The sequence below is a fragment of the Amaranthus tricolor genome, chromosome 4 (genome assembly GCF_026212465.1).
Source record: "Amaranthus tricolor cultivar Red isolate AtriRed21 chromosome 4, ASM2621246v1, whole genome shotgun sequence".
Taxonomy (NCBI): Eukaryota; Viridiplantae; Streptophyta; class Magnoliopsida; order Caryophyllales; family Amaranthaceae; genus Amaranthus; species Amaranthus tricolor.
Window position 1 is genome coordinate 10675768 of NC_080050.1, and position 24339 is coordinate 10700106.

General features: G+C 32.0%; 2 protein-coding genes across 2 annotated transcripts; both read left to right on the forward strand.

The window, feature by feature from the left end:
* Nucleotides 1-12959: 12959 nt before the first annotated feature.
* On the forward strand, nucleotides 12960-22935 carry LOC130810394 (uncharacterized). The gene is made up of 16 exons (XM_057676436.1): nucleotides 12960-13197; nucleotides 14665-14739; nucleotides 14821-15022; nucleotides 15129-15203; nucleotides 15308-15409; nucleotides 15522-15562; nucleotides 15714-15827; nucleotides 16432-16546; nucleotides 16631-16821; nucleotides 16899-17015; nucleotides 18058-18138; nucleotides 18298-18536; nucleotides 18754-18793; nucleotides 19629-20658; nucleotides 22208-22269; nucleotides 22835-22935. The coding sequence occupies exons 2-14, from the start codon at nucleotides 14683-14685 to the stop codon at nucleotides 20208-20210; spliced, it is 1956 nt and encodes a 651-aa protein (XP_057532419.1). The 5' UTR covers nucleotides 12960-13197; nucleotides 14665-14682; the 3' UTR covers nucleotides 20211-20658; nucleotides 22208-22269; nucleotides 22835-22935.
* On the forward strand, nucleotides 20665-24223 carry LOC130810395 (LIM domain-containing protein PLIM2c-like). The gene is made up of 5 exons (XM_057676438.1): nucleotides 20665-22269; nucleotides 22835-22934; nucleotides 23290-23318; nucleotides 23404-23493; nucleotides 23708-24223. Exons 1-5 carry the CDS (start codon nucleotides 22135-22137, stop codon nucleotides 24008-24010), a joined length of 657 nt encoding a protein of 218 aa, XP_057532421.1. The 5' UTR covers nucleotides 20665-22134; the 3' UTR covers nucleotides 24011-24223.
* The last annotated feature ends 116 nt before the right edge of the window (nucleotides 24224-24339 follow it).

Genomic DNA, 24339 nt, shown 5'->3' on the forward strand with positions numbered 1-24339 from the left:
AAGATAATTTTTTTCACAAATATAAAATCAATAATCAAAATTTCCCATGTCAACAATAGATTAAATGCGAAATTTTTTTATGAGAACGTGACACGTGTTCCAAGTTGTTTCTGCATTAATATATTTTATTAATTAATTATTGATATTGATTATTGATTACTAGTATAAAACCCCGAGCAATGCACGAAATTTTTAGTATGAAGATATATATAAATATGATTTTCAAAAACATGTAATAATAAATATATATACCAAAGATGAAGTAATAAATAATAATTGTTAAAATTAGGTGATATAACATTTTTATATGTGTAATAAATTTAAATTGTTTGTAGATGAGTAAAATAAATAACATGTTGATTAATTTTATTTGCTACTTAAGCCAATATCAAACAATAAAATTCTTTCATCTAGTGTGGCTCCAAAAGAATGACACTTGTGATTTTTCAGTCTTTTTATTAATTGTATATATGATGTTTAGTTGAAATAGTTTCTGTAACTAAATTAGTCTAAATCTGAATAAATAATGTCATCTAAATATTTCTTACTTTATTTTGTTTACAAATTTCTCTAGCAGTAATTTATTAAAAGATTTATGATTATTATTTTGTTCCCTAATTTATAATTTTAAATTAGTTAATATCACCTAAATAATTCTTAATTCATTGTTCCATTCTCTAAGTCAATTTGTAGATCAAAGTATTTGATTAGTTGAAATAGATAGATTCTCGTGTAAAGCACGAGTGCTATAAATATTTACTGATTTGATTATATAATATTATTTTATAATTAATTCATATAGAGTATAAACGTAATCAATAAATCTTTGTATTTGTTATAATTATATAATTATCAAAGTGAAGAAATATTTTATTATACTATTATATTAAAACATATATATGAAAAAATAGACAAAAAAGTACCATCAATCAATAGAAAATTATCAAATTGATTATCATTAAGCTATATTGATGAAATCATAAAATTTAAGTAAGAAATGTTTGTCAATGATTTTTATTAAATTTTAATTACTATAATTTTCACGTTCAATAGAATACTGTATATATTATTAAAAAAAATCATTCTTTTTTTATAATTTGATCATTGAAAAAATATATATTTTTTTATTAAAATATTATATTTTTATTTAATTTGTAGATTATATCATGTACGATTAATTAGTAAAAAATTTTATATGAATCATAAAATATATAGATTGAATATAACATACTATAACATAATTTTTGAGCTTAAGACTTAAGATTGTGTATATGAAAAGTCATTTTTTGGTTGGATTACTTCAGTTTTGATAACAATTTAATGAACCAAATTTTAATTTTCTTTATGATTTGGGATAAAAAAATTATAGGTTTACATAAGGAAATATAGTATATCAATAGATTACATATATTTATAGCCAATCAATAAATATTACTCCCTCCGTTCTTTTTTGATCTTCCACTTTGAGTTTTTCACACATATTAAGGAAGATAGAATCTTTGGGTTGTAGTGGGTATTATTTTAATTAAATGGTAGTGTGAAGTAATGATTGTATTGGAAGTATGAGGTTGTAGTAGGTATTATTTTAATTAAATAGTAGTGTGAAGTAATGATTGTATTGAAAGTATGAGAGAGAAAATAATTATAAATAAAAGAAAAGGGGTACATTAAAAGAAAAGGGGAGGGGGGTTTAAGTGGTAAAAGTGGGATAAAAACTTTCTAAAAATAGAAAGTATTCTAAAGTGGAAGAACTTTTGAAACTACCCGTTATAGTAATGTGGAAGATCAAAAAAGAACGGAGGGAGTACATGTTTTAATGTATTAATTATTTTCTTAAATATGAAGTTAGTATCAAAAATTTTCATGTCAATGATAGAAAATAAGCGGGAAAATTTTTAACGAGAGTGTGCCACGTGTTCCAAGTCATTTTTTCATTAGTATATTTTATTGATTGATTATTGATTATTGATTATTGATTATTGATGATTGAAGTATTTACATACTCTCTTAGCAATTTTGATGTTTTTGAAAACAAAGGAGATTTTAAGATTATAGATCATAAACTCAAAATTTTTTGTAAAGTATTTAGTATTGAAAATTTGTGAAAATGTGCTGATGCCACATACAAAATTAATTTTGTATCATTTTATAAGATTTTATCAAATGGTCATGACTTGTGACACAAATTTTCTAATTAGTATCTTAAAATATTCTCTATTATTTTAATTATTTGATGTTCAGGCATATAAAAGTTGATGACAAACATCTTAATATTTTTTGGTTATATTTAATTAAAATGAGAGATATCATCGGTGAGGTGATTAATTACAATTTTGTTGAAGTTGCAAGCAAAACAACAATGAATTTGAAACTATATGATGCTGAGTAAGTCTTAATTTTAATTATTATTTGCAATAATTAATAAATAATAAAATTAATACATTTTACTAAATATAAAAAATCTAGGAATAACATGTAAGTTACCGGAGAATTACACCCAACAAATTTCGACTACATATCACTACATGAGACAAATCAGACATTTACAATTATACTGGATTTGCAAAAATTAATATATGGCAAGTAAAAATATTTTGAACCACTAACCCTACAATATTAGAGTAATATTTTTTAAACTATAATGCAACTTTATTTTAAAATTTTAGTTAATTTTTTTTAACTTATATTCATTGTTTCATATAAGTCAATTAGTGTCACTAATGTAATGTTCACATCAAGACTTCTAATCAATGCAAACATTTTAGTCAATTAGAAGTACTAAAATGCTCTAAATGGAGGATATCGTTCGACATTTAGAGCGAATTAGGACATTTTTCATGTACTATGTTTATAGTGGAACAGATAAGTATTACAACTTAATGTCTAAAGTGCTTTGAAACTGTAACACCCTCAGAATAGGTCGAACTTTTGAAAACACCTTTAATGAAAAACATGAGCCAAAACCTACTCATGGGAGTGTTACCGCCACATCTATTTCTAATAAAATAAATGTAAAGCTTAACAACTAAGAAATAACTTTATAACTTTAAATCCAACAAAGGGTCTTACAACATAAGAAAAGACTGAAACGCAATCTATGTCTATATAAAATTTAAACAACTTAAGGTAAAGTTTAAACTGAAATACGACTCTAATAAAAGCTATGTTTCTAGGTGATCTCACTCCATGATTCCCACGCAATCAATAACCTGCAACATAAGAATGCAAGAAAAACAAAGGAAAAACTCTCAAAATCAGGAAATTGAGTAATTCCAACTCCATCCCATAAAACGATTAAGTTTGAAAATGATTTAAGAAAATAAAATATAATCAAAATGAAATAATTTAAAAAATAATATATAGTTGAGTTTAAAAAAAAACAATTTGTGAAAACAATATCACATAAAATCAATTTATTAATTTGATATTTAATAATGACAAACACATAATCAATTTTTAATTCGAGGGAACGAGAACGCCAGTAGGCCGAGGCTTTACCCTTATACCTACTTCATCAAGAGGTCTTCACCCCAAATAATTCAAGGCTAGCAGAGCAGTCTCAGGGAACCCTAGTGTGCTCACCCCTTCTACTTGGATCACAACAAATAGAAGGAAGACCAAACATCGTATCAAGTATTAGAAATAATAATACCTGTCGGCAGCTATACTAACCAAACAGGACAACCTGTTCATCACCCTTATACTTGGATTACAATAAATATAAGAGCTTCATTTCCTTTGTGTTACACTTTAGGTGATTTAATATATTTTAATAATTAGTCGCGAGCACACAAATATATAAATCAAACATACATTATACATTTTATTTTATGATCATAGGTTTTCCCAAGAAAAATATATCTCAAGAATATTCAATTGCAATATTAATATCATAATATTTTTCTCCAAAATTCAATCGCATTTAAAATCATTATTAAAATAATTATATAACTTTCATCAAAATAATGAAATTGTAAGTATTTCTCTTTCAAATTAAACCATATCTAATTTCGTTATCAAAATAATAATATAAATTTTATCAAAATAGTAATTATAAATTCAAGTTTGACAAAAATAATAATAATAGATATAATTTGAGAATATATAAAATATAATATCATACAAAATAATGTCATATAAAATCATGCATTCTATTTAAACACATTAATTATCACTTAGCACATAATATTAACGGGATAGTCCTAAATAGATGGACATTGAGAATTACCTTGTCACGCGATCATAGACAAACGTACGCTCCTAATAATTTTTGTCTACAAATCCGTTGTCTATGCGATAAAATACTATATCTCAAATTAATACCCCAATCAACCAATAATAAATTAAAAGACTCTCGTTATATATATATATATATATATATATATATATATATATATATATGTATATATATATATATATATATATATATATATATATATATATATATATATGTATATATGTATATATATATGTATATATGTATATATATATGTATATATGTATATATATATGTATATATGTATATATATATATATATATATATATATATATATATATATATATATGTATATATATATGTATATATATATGTATATATATATGTATATATATATATATATATATGTATATATATATATGTATATATATATATATATGTATATATATATATGTATATATATATATATATATATATATATATATATATATATATATATATATATATATATATATATATATATATATATATATATATATATATATATATGTATATATATATATATATATATATATATATATATATATATATATATGTATATATATATATGTGTATATATATATATGTATATATATATATGTATATATATATATATATATATATATATATATATATATATATATATATATATGTATATATATATATATATATGTATATATATATATATGTATATATATATATATATATGTATATATATATATATATGTATATATATATATATATATATATATATGTATATATATATATATATATATGTATATATATATATATATGTATATATATATATATGTATATATATATATATATATATGTATATATATATATATATATATATGTATATATATATATATATGTATATATATATATATGTATATATATATATATGTATATATATATATATATGTATATATATATATATGTATATATATATATATATATATGTATATATATATATATATGTATATATATATATATATGTATATATATATATATATGTATATATATATATATATGTATATATATATATATATGTATATATATATATATATGTATATATATATATATATGTATATATATATATATATATATATATATATATATATATATATATATATATATATATATATATATATATATATATATATATATATATATATATATATATAAAATGGCAGTTTCTAAAAAAGTAATTAGAAATTTTAAGAGTAGTACATAAAGAAAAGGAAAAAGGTTAAAACACTAATATGATTAAAAGGATTTAAAAAGAAAAGAAGAAAAATAAGAAAAGAAAAGTAAAAAGAAAAGTTAAACTTAGGAAAAAATAGAATTGGGTTATACCCAACCCAACCCACGAAAAGAAAGGGAAAGAAGAAAGAGGAGGAAGGAAGAAGGAAGAAGGGCTGGCTGCCAGTCGGCGGTGGCTTTGGTGACCCCGCCATAGTACGTTAGTGGTATCCCATGACCGTCGTATAGCCAGAAAACTAAGGTAAAATAAATAAATAAATATATATATATATATATATATATATATATATATATATATATATTATTTATTTTTTCATTCTTCAAATAAAAAAGATGGGTGTTTTTCAATTAATAGCATAATTTTTTTTTGGGTTTTGAATAAAAAAAAAATCTAACAAATAGATGAAATTCATACCTTTAATATCAAAATCTTGCCTTTTCTTTATTAAATTTTAAGCAATTGGAAGATGGAGGAAGTAGTTTGTAGGAGAAAAAGGAAGTGTGAGTAATAATATGAATGAATTAAAGGTATTTGGTTTAATTTATAGTGGGTAAATGAGGTTAGTTCTAAGATTTAGAGGGAGAAGTGAGAAGTTATTTGTTAATGGAGAGTTATTATTATTTTTTTTAATTTCTGAAATTTGTTTTTATAGATTTATTATTACTATATATGATTTATTATTATTATCGTATTTTTTTTGAAAAAAAGCGGATGTTATAGAAACACACGAATAAAGTATGTAAGAAACGAAACAAACAACAACTCAATAACAGCTTTGCTCGTTCAAACAAGGTGCTACTCGAGCAATTTGTTGCTCTTTCGAGAACAATTCAGAGCCAAAAAGTAATTGAAAGCTGTTTTGGCGTTTGCTCGTTCGAGCACTACATGTGCTGGTCCAATTCGAGAACCTTTATACAGTTGTGTTTTCATGAAATCTAATAATTATATAACTTATTGTAAGTTAAGTTGTCTTATTCATTAATACTGATGTGTGTGAATTAATGGAATAAAGGCATGAAAACTATTGTATACATAGTAGAAGTTGCATGAAGATACATATAAGACATTCTACATTGTTTTACTTGAGAATTTTTGAATTTTTGTTTTTTCTCTCCTCGAACTTTTAAAGAGCTCTATAAATTCTTTGTCTTGTTTTTGATTTTACAACCTCCTTGAAATCTTTAATACATTTTACTTACTTTATACTAAGTGTGATAGTGTGGTTGTTTGTATCTCATTGTAAATTTCATCAAACATTTCCAAGTATTGTTGTAGGAGAAATATAACAATAGACAAGTTTTCATACGTCTACAATTATATATCAAATTTTCGAGTGACTTTATTGTTGCAATTAAATTTTTAAGTCCTTTAATCTGGTGAGTGTACAAACAAAGAGTTGTCTAACTATTTTGTTACAAGAAATCCTACAGCCACCATTTAAAAATGTATATCATTAGCGAAATTTCAAGACGAAATTCGAGAAGTTAGTCAAGAGATATTTAAAATTCCAATTTTACTCGGTCATTTTGTGAAAGTTGTCTAACTATTTGAATGCAAAACGCGAGTGGTCCCACAATTTGAAAAATAGGGCCTAGATATGCCACCTGAAAATTTGAAAAAACTAAGACAATTAGACAACTTATTTCCCAAAATAAGCTCCGCGAAAACTTATTTCCCAAAATAAGCGTCCGTACATCCAGACCAGTGCTTTGGATAAGTCGCTGTTAGTAACAGCGAGAGAAGAAAAAAAAAATTAAAAGACTTAAGTCGCTATTACTAACAACGACTTAAGGAGTTGACCCGTCAACTCCTTAAGTCGCTGTTACTAACAGCGACTTAAGTCGTTTTATTTTTCCAATTTCTTCTTCTTCCTCATTTCAGTTCGCGTTTTTTTGCTTCATTCGACATCTCCCTCGTTTATCCTCCATTAAAATCACATTCAATCTTTCAACTAAATTCATCAAAGTCGAAGTTGGTACCACTAATTTGTTGTATAATCTTCCTACATCGAATTAAGGTATTTTTTTCTGATTTTTTTCAATTTTTGGAAAATTAGGGTTTAGTGAATTTTAATGAACTTTCCCATTAATGTAGGTTCATATACTTGCAATTTACTAATTGTTGTTGATCTACAGTTTATTGAAGTACGTTTTTATTTGGTGTTGTTGTTCAACTTGTTGTTAAATTGTTGCAATTGTTTCAAGTACGAATTTACTAATTGTTGTTCAATTTTAAATTTTTCTATTTGGAGTTGATTTTAAAATGTATGTCATGTATAGTGGTCATTTAGAATTAAGCTCTACGAATATTCCGAATGTAGTTATTATTTGCCTTGATCTTCATAATTAATAGTTTGTTCGAGAATTTGTTGTTGAATTTAAAATGTGTAGTGGTAATATATTTATGAACACGATGGTGATGTTGATTTTGTATTGTGTTGTTGTAGAAACGGATTCATTTCGTGTGACTGTTGTATGCTTTTGGAATGGTTCAATACGATCAACTAGTAACAATGTTAAATATGTTGGGGGAAGACGTAAACTGTTTGCATGCAATTCATACATGGATTTGAATGAATTTAAACATTTTATATGCTCTAGGATTGGCATTGACACTACAAGAAGTATTGTCAATTTAAGTTTTAAGTACAATCTTAGTGGAGATTTGTTAGCTTTTCCGGTTGAGGATGAGGAAGCTATAGATGCAATGTGGGAGTATTCAAGGTCTACCCCTAGTCCTTCTTTAGAGTTATATGTAGAAGAGGTACCCCTAGGGAATGAAGATATCAATGTTGTGGAAACAAATGCATTCATGAATATAACTTTTTCTGCTCCTTCTCATACGCCCTTCCCTACCCAAGAAACCCAAAATCCCTTTATGTCATCTTCCTCTTATCCTTCTAATGAACCCAATCAAAGTCAATTTCAAGTCACAAATGATGATACTTGTAACTTAGAAGATACAAATGAGCCTTGGGATGATGTTATTAGTGAGAGTAATGAATTCGTTGAAGCTCCTTCTGAGGATGATGTGGGTGTTGACGAGGAGGCTCTAGCTAATGACATGACTTTAGGAAACATTCCAACAATCGTTGCCCCTAAACCCTATGCACTGGTTCCCCCCTCTAGATGAACACATTGAGGACAATTCTTAGAGGTCTTGGGATTGTGATACAACCTACACCGACGAAGGAGAGTTTCAAAAGGGTATGATGTTTGATAGCAAGGATGCCTTGTTGGACGCGATTAGATTGTATCATATTCGTAGAAACGTTGAGTACCGAACTGAGACTTCAAATCAAACCGTGCTCACGTTGAAGTGTAAGAGAGGGTGTGGTTGGAGGCTTAGGGCTAGGAAGAGCTCCTATTCACCATCATGGGAAATTGTTACGTATAAAGGGAAGCATGGGGGTTATGTATTAAGTACTGAAAATGTGTCAGCTGGACGCATTCATTTGACATCTTCCGTGATTAACAATCTTATTAGAAATTGTGTTGCTCAAGATCCATCAATTAAGGTCTCTGTTGTGCGTCAAATGGTGAAAGACCAATTCGGTGTCGAAGTGACCTATAAGTGGGCATGGTGTGCTAAACAGCAAGCCCTTCTGTCCATCTATGGTACATGGGAAGATTCTTATCCTCTTCTTCCACGCTTTTTGAAGGCACTGCAAGTTTCAAACCCCGGGACCGTAGTTGAGTGGTTCTTTAAGGAAGATAATAATGTCGGTGTGTATGTCCGTCCTAGTATTAGAACTTTCCAACGCGTGTTCTGGGCTTTCCAACCTATTATTGAGGGATTCAAGTATTGCAAACCCGTTATTGCCATTGACGGAACACATTTGTATGGTAAGTATCGCCATACGTTGTTGACTGCGATTGCCCAAGATGGGAACAAGGGAATCTTCCCGCTTGCCTTTGCTTTGGTCGAAAAAGAATGCATAGCCGCTTGGTCTTGGTTTATGGCATATGTTCGTAAGCATGTTATGCATAGTCCAGGGTTATGCGTTATTTCGGATAGGCATGCGGGCATTCTAGCAACCATGGAGGAGCCGGAATGACAACCTCCAAACGCCCATCATAGGTTTTGCTTGCGGCATTTGTTAAGCAACTTCAATCGTCAAATGGGTAATGTGAAGTTGAAGAAAATGTTTGGTAGGACGGCAGAGCAAAGACAAGCAAAGACAACCACTGCTTCCTCCCCCGCATGTGCCATATGGATCGCGGTGGTCCTTTGAAAGACGAACAAGGACCCACACTGGATCGGGCGTGGGGTTCTACCGCGATCAACTCGATCTATTACGTGCTGACCAGGTAACAACTTCACCACAACTTGTTTTATAAGTATCACATTGAGTAATTTATTAATCGAATTTTCACGTTTATTTTCTATGGGACCCTTACCCCCCTGAGGCATACGCTGCATTGCCTCAGCACTCGGGCATATTGTCAGGGGCGTGGAGAGCATTTGTACCTCTGATCTGCTTCGACATAGTCGAAGTTCATCTCCCTGAGTGCGTACTGCGCCAATTTGGGATGGTACAAGGCATCCCGCCTCCATGTGACATAGAAGCGGAGCTCCACCACTCTCGCAAGGGTCGGGAACCCAAGAACTGGCTAGAGGTCAACTGGCGCCATGTCGCTCGTTGGGAGAACAGGCTAGAGCTACTGGCCCAAGGTGCGCCGATCGACGCTGCAGGCGCACCTACTACGGCGGATTACATGTCGTGGTTCCTCTCCATTACTCGTCGATGGATGACACCACGAGCTATCATGGCGGCATCCCAGTACACTCCCGCAGCACCGACGATGACACACTTTGTAAGTATTCTTCAACATTGATTATTATCCATACAACTTACACTTTAAACATTTCATTAATACTTAAGTCTTACTGCAGGCACAGGGCATTGCATCATTCATCAGCTCCTCCCAAGAGGAGCCCGTACGGGAGATTGCCCAAAGCATACTCCAAGGGACGCAGTTTCAACAATTCATTCCGGAATTGACTGCGCCCGACACCACTATGTACGAGTGCGGTTCATCTCCTCATCATGCCGACGTTCATCTTGAGGAGGTTGACTTAACGTGCCCGGACTACGGTGCCGAGTCCTCACAGGGTGCCACATCATCACACTATCAATCCCTTCCCCTACCCGAGCGTCATGCGACTGCATCTTACTATCGTAGGAGGCGTCGTAAACCGTCACAATTAGATAGGGTATAGGAGGAGGATTAGCATTACAATAGTTTTTGTATATTTTGAAGATTAGTGACATTTTGTATATATTCAACACTTGTACATATTCAGAATTTGTAACATATTGACTTTTGTGTATACTTTGTAATATATGTGTACATGTATATATTTTAATCATATTAGCAAACGTTTATTATCGTTGCCTTGATGTTAAGTACTCAGACTTTTCGGCGATGAATCATTCCGCCAAGAATGTAGTATGAATTTAATCAAAAACAAACAACCAATCATATTCAAATAGGGATGTTGCTATCGGACATTCAACACAATTGCAATCATGTTCAACAAATTCATATCAAATTACATACTTCATTCGTTAAGTTAAACTACCGTCGCTAACTAAGAAGGCTTCTTAAACTTTCTCATAATCCTTTCAGTCTCTTCTTTCCTATGCGCCATATCATCCATTTGTCTCTTTAGATTAAATACCTCATCTTTGAGCTCTTTTTTTCCTTTTCAAGCCGTATTATTAACTCTCTCTGCCATTTCGTACCCTCCGGAGCAATCCATCTAAAGTATGTGCATCCTAATCCGTCAACCAAGTAGAAAGGGCAAGCAACAAATTCACGCCCTGGATCAAAGTCGCTCCAATCTGTATTAATCTCAACTTCATAACCACAATCACAAAGCTCTTCAATACAATGCTCCTTTGACATCTACATAATACATATAATATAGTAACGTAAATGAACTTTCAAAAATTATATTAACATTTAAAAATTAAAAGTAAAACTAACATAATAAATAATGTTACCTTTAGAAATTAAGAGAAGAAGAATGATGTAGAATTGATATAATGAAGTATGGGAAATGAAGGAGCTATTTATAGAACATCATTACAACGGCTATTTTCAAGTTCCTAACGGCTATTTTTCTAATTAACAACGGCTACTTTACTTCGTAAAAAAAAAAAAAATTAAAGGACCTAAGTCGCTGTTAGTAACAGCGACTGAAGGAGTTGACTGTTTAACTCCTTAAGTCGCTGTTACTAACAGCGATTTAGGCAATTAAAATTTTTTTTTCCTTCTTTCGCTGTTACTAACAGCGACTTATCCAAAGCTCTGGTCTGGATGTATGGACGCTTATTTTGGAAAATAAGTTTTCACGAAGCTAATTTTGGAAAATAAGTTGTTCAAATGTCTTATTTTTTTCACTTTTTCCCATTTCCTTCGGTAGAGGACAACAAACGTTTAACATAGTTGTTATTGAGGTTTATTTTCTTTTTAAAGAAGGTTATTTGTAACGAATTTTAAAGTTAAATATGTTTGATACGAGACAATCTTTGGATTGGTGACTTTATAAGAAGTTTTATCTGGTGCGCACGAGTAATGTCTAAGTGTATTAAAGACTTGTGTTGGTTTGTTAGACCAATTTATAGCCGTCATGGGTAGTCATCGACAATCCGGTGGAGCCTAAATGTTACAACTTACAAGTGGTATAAGAGTGACCTTGTGATCGTGACCGATAGTATATTCAGTGCAACTAGTCGGGAAAAGATCTTGAAACTAAGGTGCATCGAGGACGTTGCATTCTTAAGTAGGGGTGAGTGTGATAGCTTGGGTTGAGCTTCAAAAGAATTAATAGACTAACTAACCATATGAACAAAGTTCATTTTCTTTTGAAGCGAGCTCATTTGCTAATTAAGAACCCCAAAGTTAAGCATATTTGGTGGGGAACAATCTTAGTATGGGTGATATTTTTTGATATTTTCTTGGATAAGCCCAGTGAAGCCAAAATACGCTAAAAAAGACTTATGTTTTTTTGTGGGGTCATGTTGAGTTATTTTGTTGTCTACCACAAATTTTAAAGTTTCAAGTAAAAAATCTTTATTAAAATGAGTAATTCTTATGTAGACTTAGAGCACGTTAGAATAATCTGCACTAACAAATTTCCACTTAAGCTTCTCATCCCTTTTCAATTTGACTTTATTGTCCGATAAATAATTGATTTTCTTTTTATCAAAAACTCACATTTTTATTTTCTGCACAATCGTCATAAGGATCTCATTGTGATTTGTGAATAAAAAAGACTTATCAATTATAAAAGTGATGCACATTAATTTTGTCAAAACTTACTATAAAAACACAAATTCTTAAATGAAATAGAGATGATCTCGTGTAAGAGCAGCCACTACAATAAATATAGTATAAAAATTTGATAGAGCATTTGGTAACGATTTGGTTAAGTTATTTGTCTCTTACAAGTTATTTTTTTTTCTATTTTGTCTCCTTACAAATCCTTTTCCGATTTTAATACTAAAAAGAAAAAAAAGCTCATTACCTACTTATTTTTGTTTTAATTACCAACTCTACTACCTTGCCCCAACTATTAGTACCGTAGAAGTCCATGTTACACCCAAGCAAACAGTCACTTCTCCATCAAATGGTAGGAAAGAGGGAATTCTGGAACTCTGGAACAGGTAAGTTCTTTATTTTTGATGGTTAAGTTCCGTGAAAAATATTTCTAATTTTCCAATTTCTGTAATGCTATGTTTGAGAATGATGATTTTATTTGAAATATCAAAATTGACTTAAATTTATTGTTTGGCAAATGAAAATTTTTAAATTTGGATTTGGATCAAATTCCATCATTATTTTTAAAGTAGTTAAAATTGAGAATTTGAGAATAACTATCCAAACCTTGTCGTTCTCAAATTCTTCATATATGATTTGATAATCCATAATTTAAAATGAAATATATACCGTAAAATTCAATAAGTAGTGCATTATAGGTAAGCAGTAATTGAAATCCATAATTTAAAATGAAATATTTAAATGAGAAGTGCATTATAGGTAAGCAGTAAGCTTTATACATATTGACCTTGTAACTGTGTAATTGGATCATGTGGATACTGTAGAATTCAATAGGTTTCTGATTGAGTTAGTATTATCAGGAACCAACATTGTCTAAATTTTTCCTTTTAAGTCATGCCATTTTCCCTATTCAGTCATTTGAGTGGTGGAAGAGTTGATTGGTGAATGGGAAGAAGCTATGTTACGTTAGAGTTTCATTTCATCTTAAGCTCCCGATTAGTGAAATAAATTTTGCTAGTTGGTTCGCCTTCTGAATTCTCGTTTCACTCAAAATGGTTGAAAATTAGCCTAAAACCGACTATAATTCGCTTTTTTCAATTTGTGAGCATATCGTGTGACATTGCTCCTAATCCTCCACACTTTGATATTGACTCTTTGACACTTCATCTTAGGTGTAAAAGAATCTAAATAGATAAAATTTAATTCATAGATAGCCAGGGTTTTGAATAGATTAATGAAGAAAGAATTAAGGGTCAAATTAGTAAGGATGAACAAGTGCATAATCTGTATGTTATTTAAGCTTGTATGTATCATGGCAGACGCGATGAAGGATCGAAGGATCCGAATGTGTGATACGAAATAATATACCCAAAACTACTTTTCTCAGAGGATTTTAGAGTTTCTAAGTGTGTTCTCTTGTTGAATGATCCAACACTCCAACATGAGACATGTGGGGTGAGTAGGAGTATTTGAGTAATATTGTTGGAAAATAACACGACGTGTGAATTGTGATCCTACATGGAAGAATTAAAGAGAGGCTTGATGGGCTACTCCTATTACCAATTGGTTTTAGGATGGAACCTCATCGGGTTTATGTGCAGTCAACTCTCCTTTTATGCGGGTCTTGTTGTGTACAAGCCCAATAATAAATTTATCGAATACAACACAATCAGTTATATTTGTACCGTATTTATGCAAAACTGAGCTATACTGAACTTTTTTGTACTGATGTGAATTGAAGTAAGTTCATTTGCTGATCCAATTGTATCTTGAACTAACTTATATGAACTTTGGTGGTATTGTGTCTTGTTTATATTTGTTGAATTTATTTTGTTCCTGTTAATTGTTTGCAGTTGCATAACTCAGGCAAGATGGGGAACCATGAAATTCAAGGTGCAGATGCTTTTGATGATTGTCTGATCAAACTGGTTAGTTTTGCATCTATAGTGTAATTGCATTGATGTAAATGATGTCACAGACTGATGCTATCATGTTCGGTTTTGCTTCAGAGAGTTAATCCTATAAGGAGGCGGGATAAAGTATATATTGGTTGTGGAGCTGGCTTTTCTGGTGACAGACCAAGGGCAGCTTTTAAGTTGCTTCAAAGTGTAAAAGAGCTTAACTATATTGTACTTGAATGTCTTGCTGAGCGCACTCTAGCCGACCGGTACAAGGAGATGATGTCTGGGGGAGATGGTTATGACCCACGCAGTATGTTTTTCTGTATTTATTGGCTACTTTCCTCTAGGTTTTATAGGCTTTGTGAATCCGATTTGACATTAACTTTAATTCAATTTTATTTTATACATACGTGCAGTTTCGGAGTGGATGCAGTTGCTCTTGCCTCTGGCTATGGAAAGAGGAACATGCATTATTACAAATATGGGTGCAAGTGAGAGATCTTTTTCCCCTTTGGTTTGTTTTTGTGTATTTGTTTAAAAGAAAATGAAATTATCTTACCATTCATTTGTCTAATTTGTTCATTTTTATGCATAGTGGACACAATTGGCGCTCAACATAAGGTCCTTGAAACTGCAAGTAACATGGGGCTAAGCGTCACAGTTGCTGTTGCACATGAAGTTGCCTTCAAAGATCCAGGTATTGATTATTTTTTCATTCTTTGTTGGTCATGTCCCCTTTTGCTAATGTGGAGATTTGAAATCTTTGAAGCTTACAAAATCCACTTTGGATTCCCTTTTCTACAATTCAGGGCCGAGATCCTCACATAACATATCTTTTGTCATGGATGGTGTAAGAGACTGATACCCTGCATAAGTTGTTGCTTTCAACAATTTATTTCGTGGCATCTATCTGTAGTAGTGTCTTAAACTTGGCATTTCATTTTTGCTTGCAATAAGAATTTCTCTGCTATTATTAATATTTGCTCACCTTATTGTTGAAGGGTATTAGCACATATCTAGGAGCTGCCCCTATTGTCAGATGTCTTGAGTTATACAAGCCAAATGTTGTCATTACCAGTCGTGTAGCAGATGCTGCCTTATTCTTAGCTCCAATGGTAATGGATTTTGTCTGCATGCAACTTTCAAGGATTTTGACTGCTTGATTTTAGCTTTAATTGTGATTTTTAACTAAAGCCAAGACTTTGTCTGTCTAGGATGCCTTTCCAAAGGGAAGGAAGAGGAACTAACATATTGGGGATATATTCCTTGTTAGGACTCGCTTGAATTGAGTGTAAATATTTAAGGAGGTAAAAAAGTTAAAATAATGGAACAAAGGTAATTAGAAATGCGAATAAAGTGATTAAAATAACATGAAAGAGGTAAAATAAGAGTAAGTCAAAATGAATAAAAAAGGAGGATAATTTCCCTCATTTGGAGGAAAAGAATCCCCCACCCTCCCCTAGAGTTAATTTATACCCCAAAATGAGGGAACCAATTGTTATTTTATCCATTTTCCATATTTTCTAACCAGTTCTTCCATCTCTCTGTAATCAAATTCCTTTAATTATCTATCTAACTTTATTTTCCTACTTTGACTTTTATTTACCCCTTAAATCTTTACACTCAATCCAAGCGGACCCTTAGTGTTGATTACTCTTTTGTATGTCCTCTTTTGATCATTACAAAGATATCATATAACTGTTTATGCTTGATTAACAGGTTTATGAATTGGGCTGGAACTGGGATGATGTAGAGCAGCTAGCACAAGGAGCTTTAGCAGGCCACCTTTTAGAGTGTGGTGGTCAGCTGACTGGTGGTTATTATGCACATCCAGGTTATTATGCTCTCCGCGGCTAAGTTCTTGTTGCTGTAAATGCTATCTCTATCTAACTTCAGAATATGTATTTTTCTTGTATAGGGGACAAACACAGAGATATGTCTTTTCATTGTCTTTTAAATTTACCACTTCCGTTCGCTGAAATCAGTTACCAGGGAGAAATATGTGTGGCCAAGGCTGAGGGTAGCGTTGGTGTTCTGAACATAAGTACTTGTTCTCAGCAGCTTCTCTACGAGATTACGGATCCAAGTTGTTATGTCACTCCTGATGTGGTGAGCTGGTACTTCTTCTCGATGATATTAATGATTGAAAATAGTTGATTACAAAACATGTTCTTCATTTCACGCAGGTCTTAGATATTCGTGATGTAAAATTCAAACCCTTGTCCAGCAACAAGATCCTGTGCACTGGAGCAAAACCCTCAGCTGTATCTACTCCGGAGAAACTCCTGCAGCTAGTGCCAAAGGTATGGAAGATGCCTATCTTTCTGATGTAATATCACGACCATCACTGTAATGAAGATATATCATGTGCCTTAATTTTTTGTACTTGATATGATACATTGTGATACATGTCCTCTTCAGTTTTTCTTAGTTATTTTAGGAGTGATTCCTGAAAAGTTGCTAACTTAATAACAACAAAAGTAGGAAACTGACAAGTATTTTCTCCGCTTCTGTTTGATCTTCTAGTCTTTCACTTATACTATGTTTGGATAGCAAATTAGGAGAGAATTGAAAGGAAGGGAAGGGGAAGAGAAGGAAGGGGCGAAGGGCTAGCTGAGGGGTAAGGAGGGAGAGTGCTCCTTGTTTGTTTAGAAGAGAAGGTGAGGGAAAAGGAAGTAAAATGGGTGTTTCCCTTTAAATTTTTCCACTTTAGGAGATATTGTATTCTTAACAAAATTTGTCCATGTTTCCCTTCAAACCTCTCCCCTTCAAATCCCTCCCTCCATTTTTGTTGTCCAAACAATAGATCTTTCATCCTTTCAAATCCCTCCCCTTCCTTTCCCTCCAATTATCTTTATTCAAACACAATATTAGTCTTGGGGAGCCCTCTTGTGAGAATTAGTAGGTTGTGAACCATTTGCATGCCATATTTGAATCAAATATAAATTTTATAATATATTGCTATATGAGAAGTATTTAGAGAAAGTGTTGGAAATTCGGAATCATGAGAAATAAAAAGGTAGATGCGATGGATGAAAAAAAGTAGTTCGGGAAAACGGAGGCTAATTTCTCTTTTCACATGAGGAGAAGAGGGGGGAATATAAACTTTTTCAATTTAGTAAGAGGAAGATTTGATTAGGATAATAAAAATGGCAAAATGAAGAAAATTATTTTTCCTTTTGACACGGCTGTTTTGTGATCTCCTGGCCCCATACCATGATTATGTAGTTCTTTTCCTCAAGCTGGTAGCTTTTTTCTTTCAGAGGCATTGTATACTGTAATTTTTGATTTTTTAGCAGCTGCTTTCTTTATATATTTATCAACGCCTTTAATGTGAAAATTCAGGAATCTGGATGGAAAGGGTGGGGAGAGATATCCTATGGAGGTTACGAATGTGTAAAACGTGCAAGAGCTGCTGAATATCTGGTGAAAATACTGTTTTCCGTCTCTTTGATACTTATCGCTCGTAACTTTTCAGCTCTCTTTGCAGTATAGTGTATTTTTTCTCGACATGACCGAAGTATTGCTGTAAGTTCGACAGTTTTAAGTCTTCGACAATTGAGCTATGGGTTGAATTTGTTTCAGGTTAGGTCTTGGATTGAAGAATCATATCCAGGCATAAATAGCCACATAGTTTCGTACATCATTGGTCTTGATAGCCTGAAAGCAGCCTGCAGTCAAAGTATTACATATATGTCGTCTGGGTGCCGGGACATAAGGCTACGCATGGATGGGCTATTTGCGGCCGAGGAACATGCAATCAAATTTGTTAGAGAGTTCACTGCTCTTTATACAAATGGGCCTGCAGGTGGCGGTGGTATTAGGTAAATAACCCCCGTTGGCTTGATTTATTACTTTTCATCAGATGAAGTTTATAAATTCAGCTAAACGCAACATCGACTGTTTGACATATACTTCTCTGTTGTTTCTGCAAAACTTTATCTTCAAACTCGCAGTTTTGTGTCACTCCGAATATCTATCGTTGTTCTCTAATTGATGTCGATCGTGTAATTCTTCTGCTTACTTTCTCTTCTAATGCAGTACTGGACACAAAAAGGAGATGCTTCTGGAAAAGCAACTGGTATGCCTCCTTTCTCGAGTTTTTTATTTTAATTTTCTGCTTTGAGGGTGTGTTTGGTTTTGCAAGAATAATTTGTTGGAAGACCAACTTTCCCTCCCTTTTTTTTTCTTCGGTTGGCTTCTCAAGGGGTGAAATTAACTTTTCTTTAGTTGAAAATGATTTCGCACGAGAGCATTGTAACATCATTTGCCAGTTGATTCTATTTTTGAATCACAGTTTGCTCAAAATGACCCTAAAAGAGCACAATAACCGACCATAATTCACTTTTTTGATTTGTGATTCGCAAGAAGATTAGTGAATCATGTGACAGTGCACAAGAGCATATATTATTGGTTAAGAGTGAAAAATATTTGAATATTTCACATGATAGCATCACTATCGTGTTAAAAGTCTGAGGTATAACTTTCCTTTTTTCGTAAAATGGTAGCATTGAAACTGAATTAACATCAGTTTTAATGCTATCATGTGTACGAAAAAAGCCTTATCACTGGCTTTTAGCACAATAGTGCTGCTATCATGTGTAATATCCCGCAAATATTCCACCATAACCCTTTCTTCGTCTTTCTACCCCCTCCTTCCTTTCTATCCGTTCTCTTCATTTCCCTTTCTTGTCGAAATTTTTTCTACCGAAGACCAATCACATCGAAATGAGGCTTGAACTTTGATTTACCCGTATCTATTTTTAATTCTATTATAACATTCTGTTGAAAACTCCAAAATGAATTTTGTTTGAACCAAACACATTTGATACTCACTTATATTTTCCGTCAGCTGAGAATTATATGCTTGTGTCTCCAACAGCGTAAGTTATGAACTGACATGAAAACTTTTTTAGGTTGGACGTGAGTCTATCTTCTGGCATGTTGGTGCTAGGAGCACACACACAGCTTCTACATTTAACCAGGATCGCAACGACGCAAACGGATTGGAACCATCCATTTCAGCCAAACCAACCTCATTGTCTGATGGGCGCATGGATTTGTCCGATCAGAACCCAGAAACTCTACCGAGTTCCTATCCAAGATGTCCTGCACCATCAGGCCAGAAAATTCCCCTATATGAAGTTGCACATAGCAGAGTCGGAGATAAAGGAAATGACATGAACTTTTCCATCATCCCCCATTTCCCCCAAGATATCGAGAGGCTACAGATGATAATAACTCCTCAATGGGTTCAAGAAGTGTTAGCTCCTCTTTTGAACCCTTCTTCATTTTCATACCCAGATGCCATTGCAAAGAGGGATAAATGGGTTGAAGAAAATGTTAAAGTGGAGATTTATGAGGTTAAGGGCATCCATTCATTGAACGTTGTGGTTCGAAATATTCTTGATGGTGGTGTCAACTGCTCTCGAAGGATTGATCGGCATGGAAAGACCATATCAGATATCATACTATCCCAGTTAGTTGTGTTGCCTTAACCAACAAAGAATCTGAAGTTGTTTCCCGTCGTTTTATTTGTTATATTATGCAAAAACATAACTTATTTGATTTGAATTGTTACATTTGCTTATTCAAAAGTATTCACTATATTTGATTTATGTTCAAATGCACTGCTGAATGCTGATTTCTACTTACTAGTTTTCTACATGATCATCACCCCGGTATTCCGCACAGGTCGGGTACATCCTCGATGTATATTATTGAATGTTCCTATTAGCCTGTACTTACTTTTATTTTGTCCAAAGGCAGAAGGCAATATGCTAAGGTTTAATCAATTATGCTTCATTTATTCTCCTATTAGCCTGTACTTACTTTTATTTGCTCAAAGTGTAGCTTGCCTATCATCCTTGGTTGCTGATTTAAGTTCTGAGACTATTATCTCTTGTGGCAGGTTTTGATTTATCTTTAGCTCTCCGAATGGTGCAAGTAAGTGTTTATGTTTCAGCAAATTTTTGATCTTTAAGTCGATAGTGCTAAGAGACATATTAGTTGAAGGATTATATCCGAAAATCAATCTAATAATTTATATTAAATACGTATAAGATTGATATAGAGATATAAGTTGTACATTCAATATGCGGATGTTGCTTGCAAGAGAATCACGTACATTTTGGACTAATAAGAATAGACCATATAGACTTAAATGTATAATCTTAAAAGATCGCTCTGTCAATATAGATAAAAGATTAATTTTGACCAGGTAAATAACAATAAGGTGAAAATACTCAATTACCCTTAATAGTCAAATATTAGGATTTATTTGAAAAAGTGTTTTTCAAATAGGATTTTGACCTTTTTGTTGTAAATAGGCCTTGTGGTCAACTTAGAGAAAAAAGAGAAAAAAAAACCGTAACATTTTCCTTCTTCTTTCGTTATTTTCTCGGTGCTAGCACACCATTGATCTAAATCTAAGTAGACTAATTAGATATGTCTAATATGATAATATCTAAGCCGATAGTACTTTGTAGTACTCAATCCCTACATTGTCTTACAAGTCGCAAATTGAAGGTTTTTAATTCTTAACTTACGTTTTTTTATTTATATAATATAATATAATATAATATACATGTTTTCTTGTGTCATAGATCTTTTAAAGTTGTAGTATTCCGCAATTTGACATCTATGAGTTCCTACATTAGCATTTTTTTTGATAAAATTAATTGAAGTCCAATATTTTTCCTTGAGCCACTAAATATTATTCATAATTTTCGAAATATGTTACTTAAATCATTCAACTTTATATTGTAAGAATTGCCTCCAAAATAAATATTTGGCCGGCTCTTAGAAAAGGTCATTTTATAGATTTTGAGCCCTCTATTTGAACAGGGAACATTCTTGATTTTGCCCCTGTAAGTGAAGATCTTGTCTTCAAATAAGATGGATTTATTTATATTCTATTTATTCTTGATGAGTAGAAAAAGAAAATCTATTTCAGTTTTAATTTTCTACAATAAGTCAACCAGAAAACCTGTCAAAACTCAAAACACAACATAAATAAAATCTGTTAGTTTTTATTTGCTTTTTTTAGAAAATGTCAGATTACCCTTCATTTCTTCATTATCTTCCACATTTAGAGCATTTACCTTCAAATTCTCACCTCATAATTTTTGGATATCGTATGGAAAACCATATTTTCTAGGGAATTAATAAATTTAGTAAATCATAAATTATGTATAAATTTGTTTTCGTTTGATCAAATCGGAGACTTTGTTCAAACTGATCAATAGTCCATATCAAGGGTGCGGCTAGGCGTTGGCTTTGAGAATCCCGATCTCTCACGTTCATCTTTTTGTGTTTAAGGGATTCAATAAGTTTTCTAATTATTCATTGTTGATTAGTGTTTGTTTTTAAATTTATTTTGAAAAAAAGAAAATATATTTTTGCAAAAAAAGAAAGACAAAAATGGCATTCACAGGAACTCTTGATAAATGCAAGGCTTGTGACAAGACTGTTTACTTTGTTGATTTGTTATCAGCTGATGGAGCAACTTTCCACAAATCTTGTTTCAAATGCAGCCATTGCAAAGGCACTCTTGTGGTATGTTCTTTTTCTTCTCTTTTATGTCATGTCTTGTCACATGATGATTCGTTAATCACAACGTGTTGGAAAATAACCCACATATAATCCCGCATCGACGAATTAGAGAGAGTTAACTAACATATACTTGATGGGTTACTTCTCCTAACACCAATACCAATTGGTTTTAGGATGGAACTTTATCGGGTTTATGTGTAGCCAATTATACTCTTATGCAGTTCTTGTTGTGTATAAGCCCGTTAACAATTTTATCACACTGCAAATTGAAAAAAGTGAGTTATGATCGGTGTTTGGATTTTTTTCAACAATTTTGAGCGAATTCCGAATTCAGAAAGACAAAGTAGCCTACAAATTATGTTACAAGGAGTCATATCTTAAAAAATTTTAATAAATGGAAGGGAAGAATACGTTTGTTACTTTTCTGTATGAAATCCCAGATTTCATTTGATAATTTTGGTCTTCAGATATTTCTAAATATGAGATTTCTTTCTAGAACATATAATTTAGTTTACTATAAATGACAATATCATAAATCATGAACATTGATGGTTCGGTTATCTGACAGATGAGCAACTATTCGTCAATGGATGGAGTCCTCTACTGCAAAACTCACTTTGAACAACTTTTCAAAGAATCCGGGGATTTCCGTAAGAACTTTCAAACAGGTATTTGATTTATAATTGATTTTTGTGTAGGATCTCACTTTCATTGTGTTTTAATAGAGAGAAATGGAGAGAAAGAAAGTGAAGGAATTAGAAGGAACGAGGATCCCTTGTTTGGATAACATGGAAAATTTTTGTTAACAATACAATAACTCTTAAAGTCGAAAGATTTGAGAGAAAACATTTATTTTCCTTCTTTTTCCCTTCCTTTCCCTTCAAAACAGACAATGTGCATTTCATTCATTCCTTTGCCCTTCCCTTTCTTTTGTTTTTTCCTAATTTGCTATCCAAACATAGTGTTACTGTTTTCATATATAGAGTACATTTATATTTTACGTCGTCTTGCTTTCCTCCTCAGGACAAAAGACGGACAAGCAAATTGAGCAGGTAGGTTTATCTCACAAATACATTTCTTTTTACTCATTTTTGAGTTGTCATATTTTGTTTGATCATTGTCATTTTCTATGGGCAGAGCAAGACTCCAAACAAGCTCTCCTCCTTTTTCTCTGGAACCCAAGAGAAGTGCCCTGCTTGCAATAAGACCGTGTATCCGTTGGAAAAGGTATCGTGTTGTTTCCTCCATCTCATACCCCTAGCCTTATTAGTGTTTCTTCGAGCATAAAACATATTCAACGCCCGATACAAGGAGGGTCTATGTTGTATCCACACTTCTAGCTCAGAGGATTCTCGTGTGAGGGGGCGTATTAGAGTATATAACATATCATGAGGCTTCAACCATCAGCTTAAGATTTTAATTGAGTTGGTTTCATTGACAGATAACAATGGAAGGAGAGTCCTACCACAAGACATGCTTCAGGTGTGCAGTTGGAGGGTGTGCTCTTACACATTCATCCTATGCTGCTCTTGATGGAATCCTATACTGCAAGCACCATTTCCAGCAATTGTTCATGGAAAAAGGCAGCTACACTCATGTTAAGGATGCTGCTAAAAAGAATGCCTCATCCTCAGCCGAAGCAGGAGATGACAAACCAGAAGCTGAAACTGCTGAGACACAAGCCGAAGCTGAATCCGCCGTTGCAATTGAGACCAAACCCGATGAAGAAACTACTGAAGAATAATAAGAATAGAACAAGTTTTTGACATTTTTTTTAGGTCCTTTCGCCTTTATCTTTTATCATTCTTTGCTCCAAATGAGTTGGGAAAATATGTCACTAAAACTTCAAAATTGTAATTTTTAGTTTATTGTTTTGGACATGTTAAATTATTCAATTTTCCAAATATTTTTTTTGTAACAATTTAAAGAAATTTATGAAACATATTTGTACTTTTTGTATCTGAATTGGGTTATTGTCATGATATTTCATAATGTTTACTTGACTGGCCGGTTAAGATTTTCTATTTATGTTATCTCATTCTATTTATAGTATTGCATTGTGATTTGTGACAT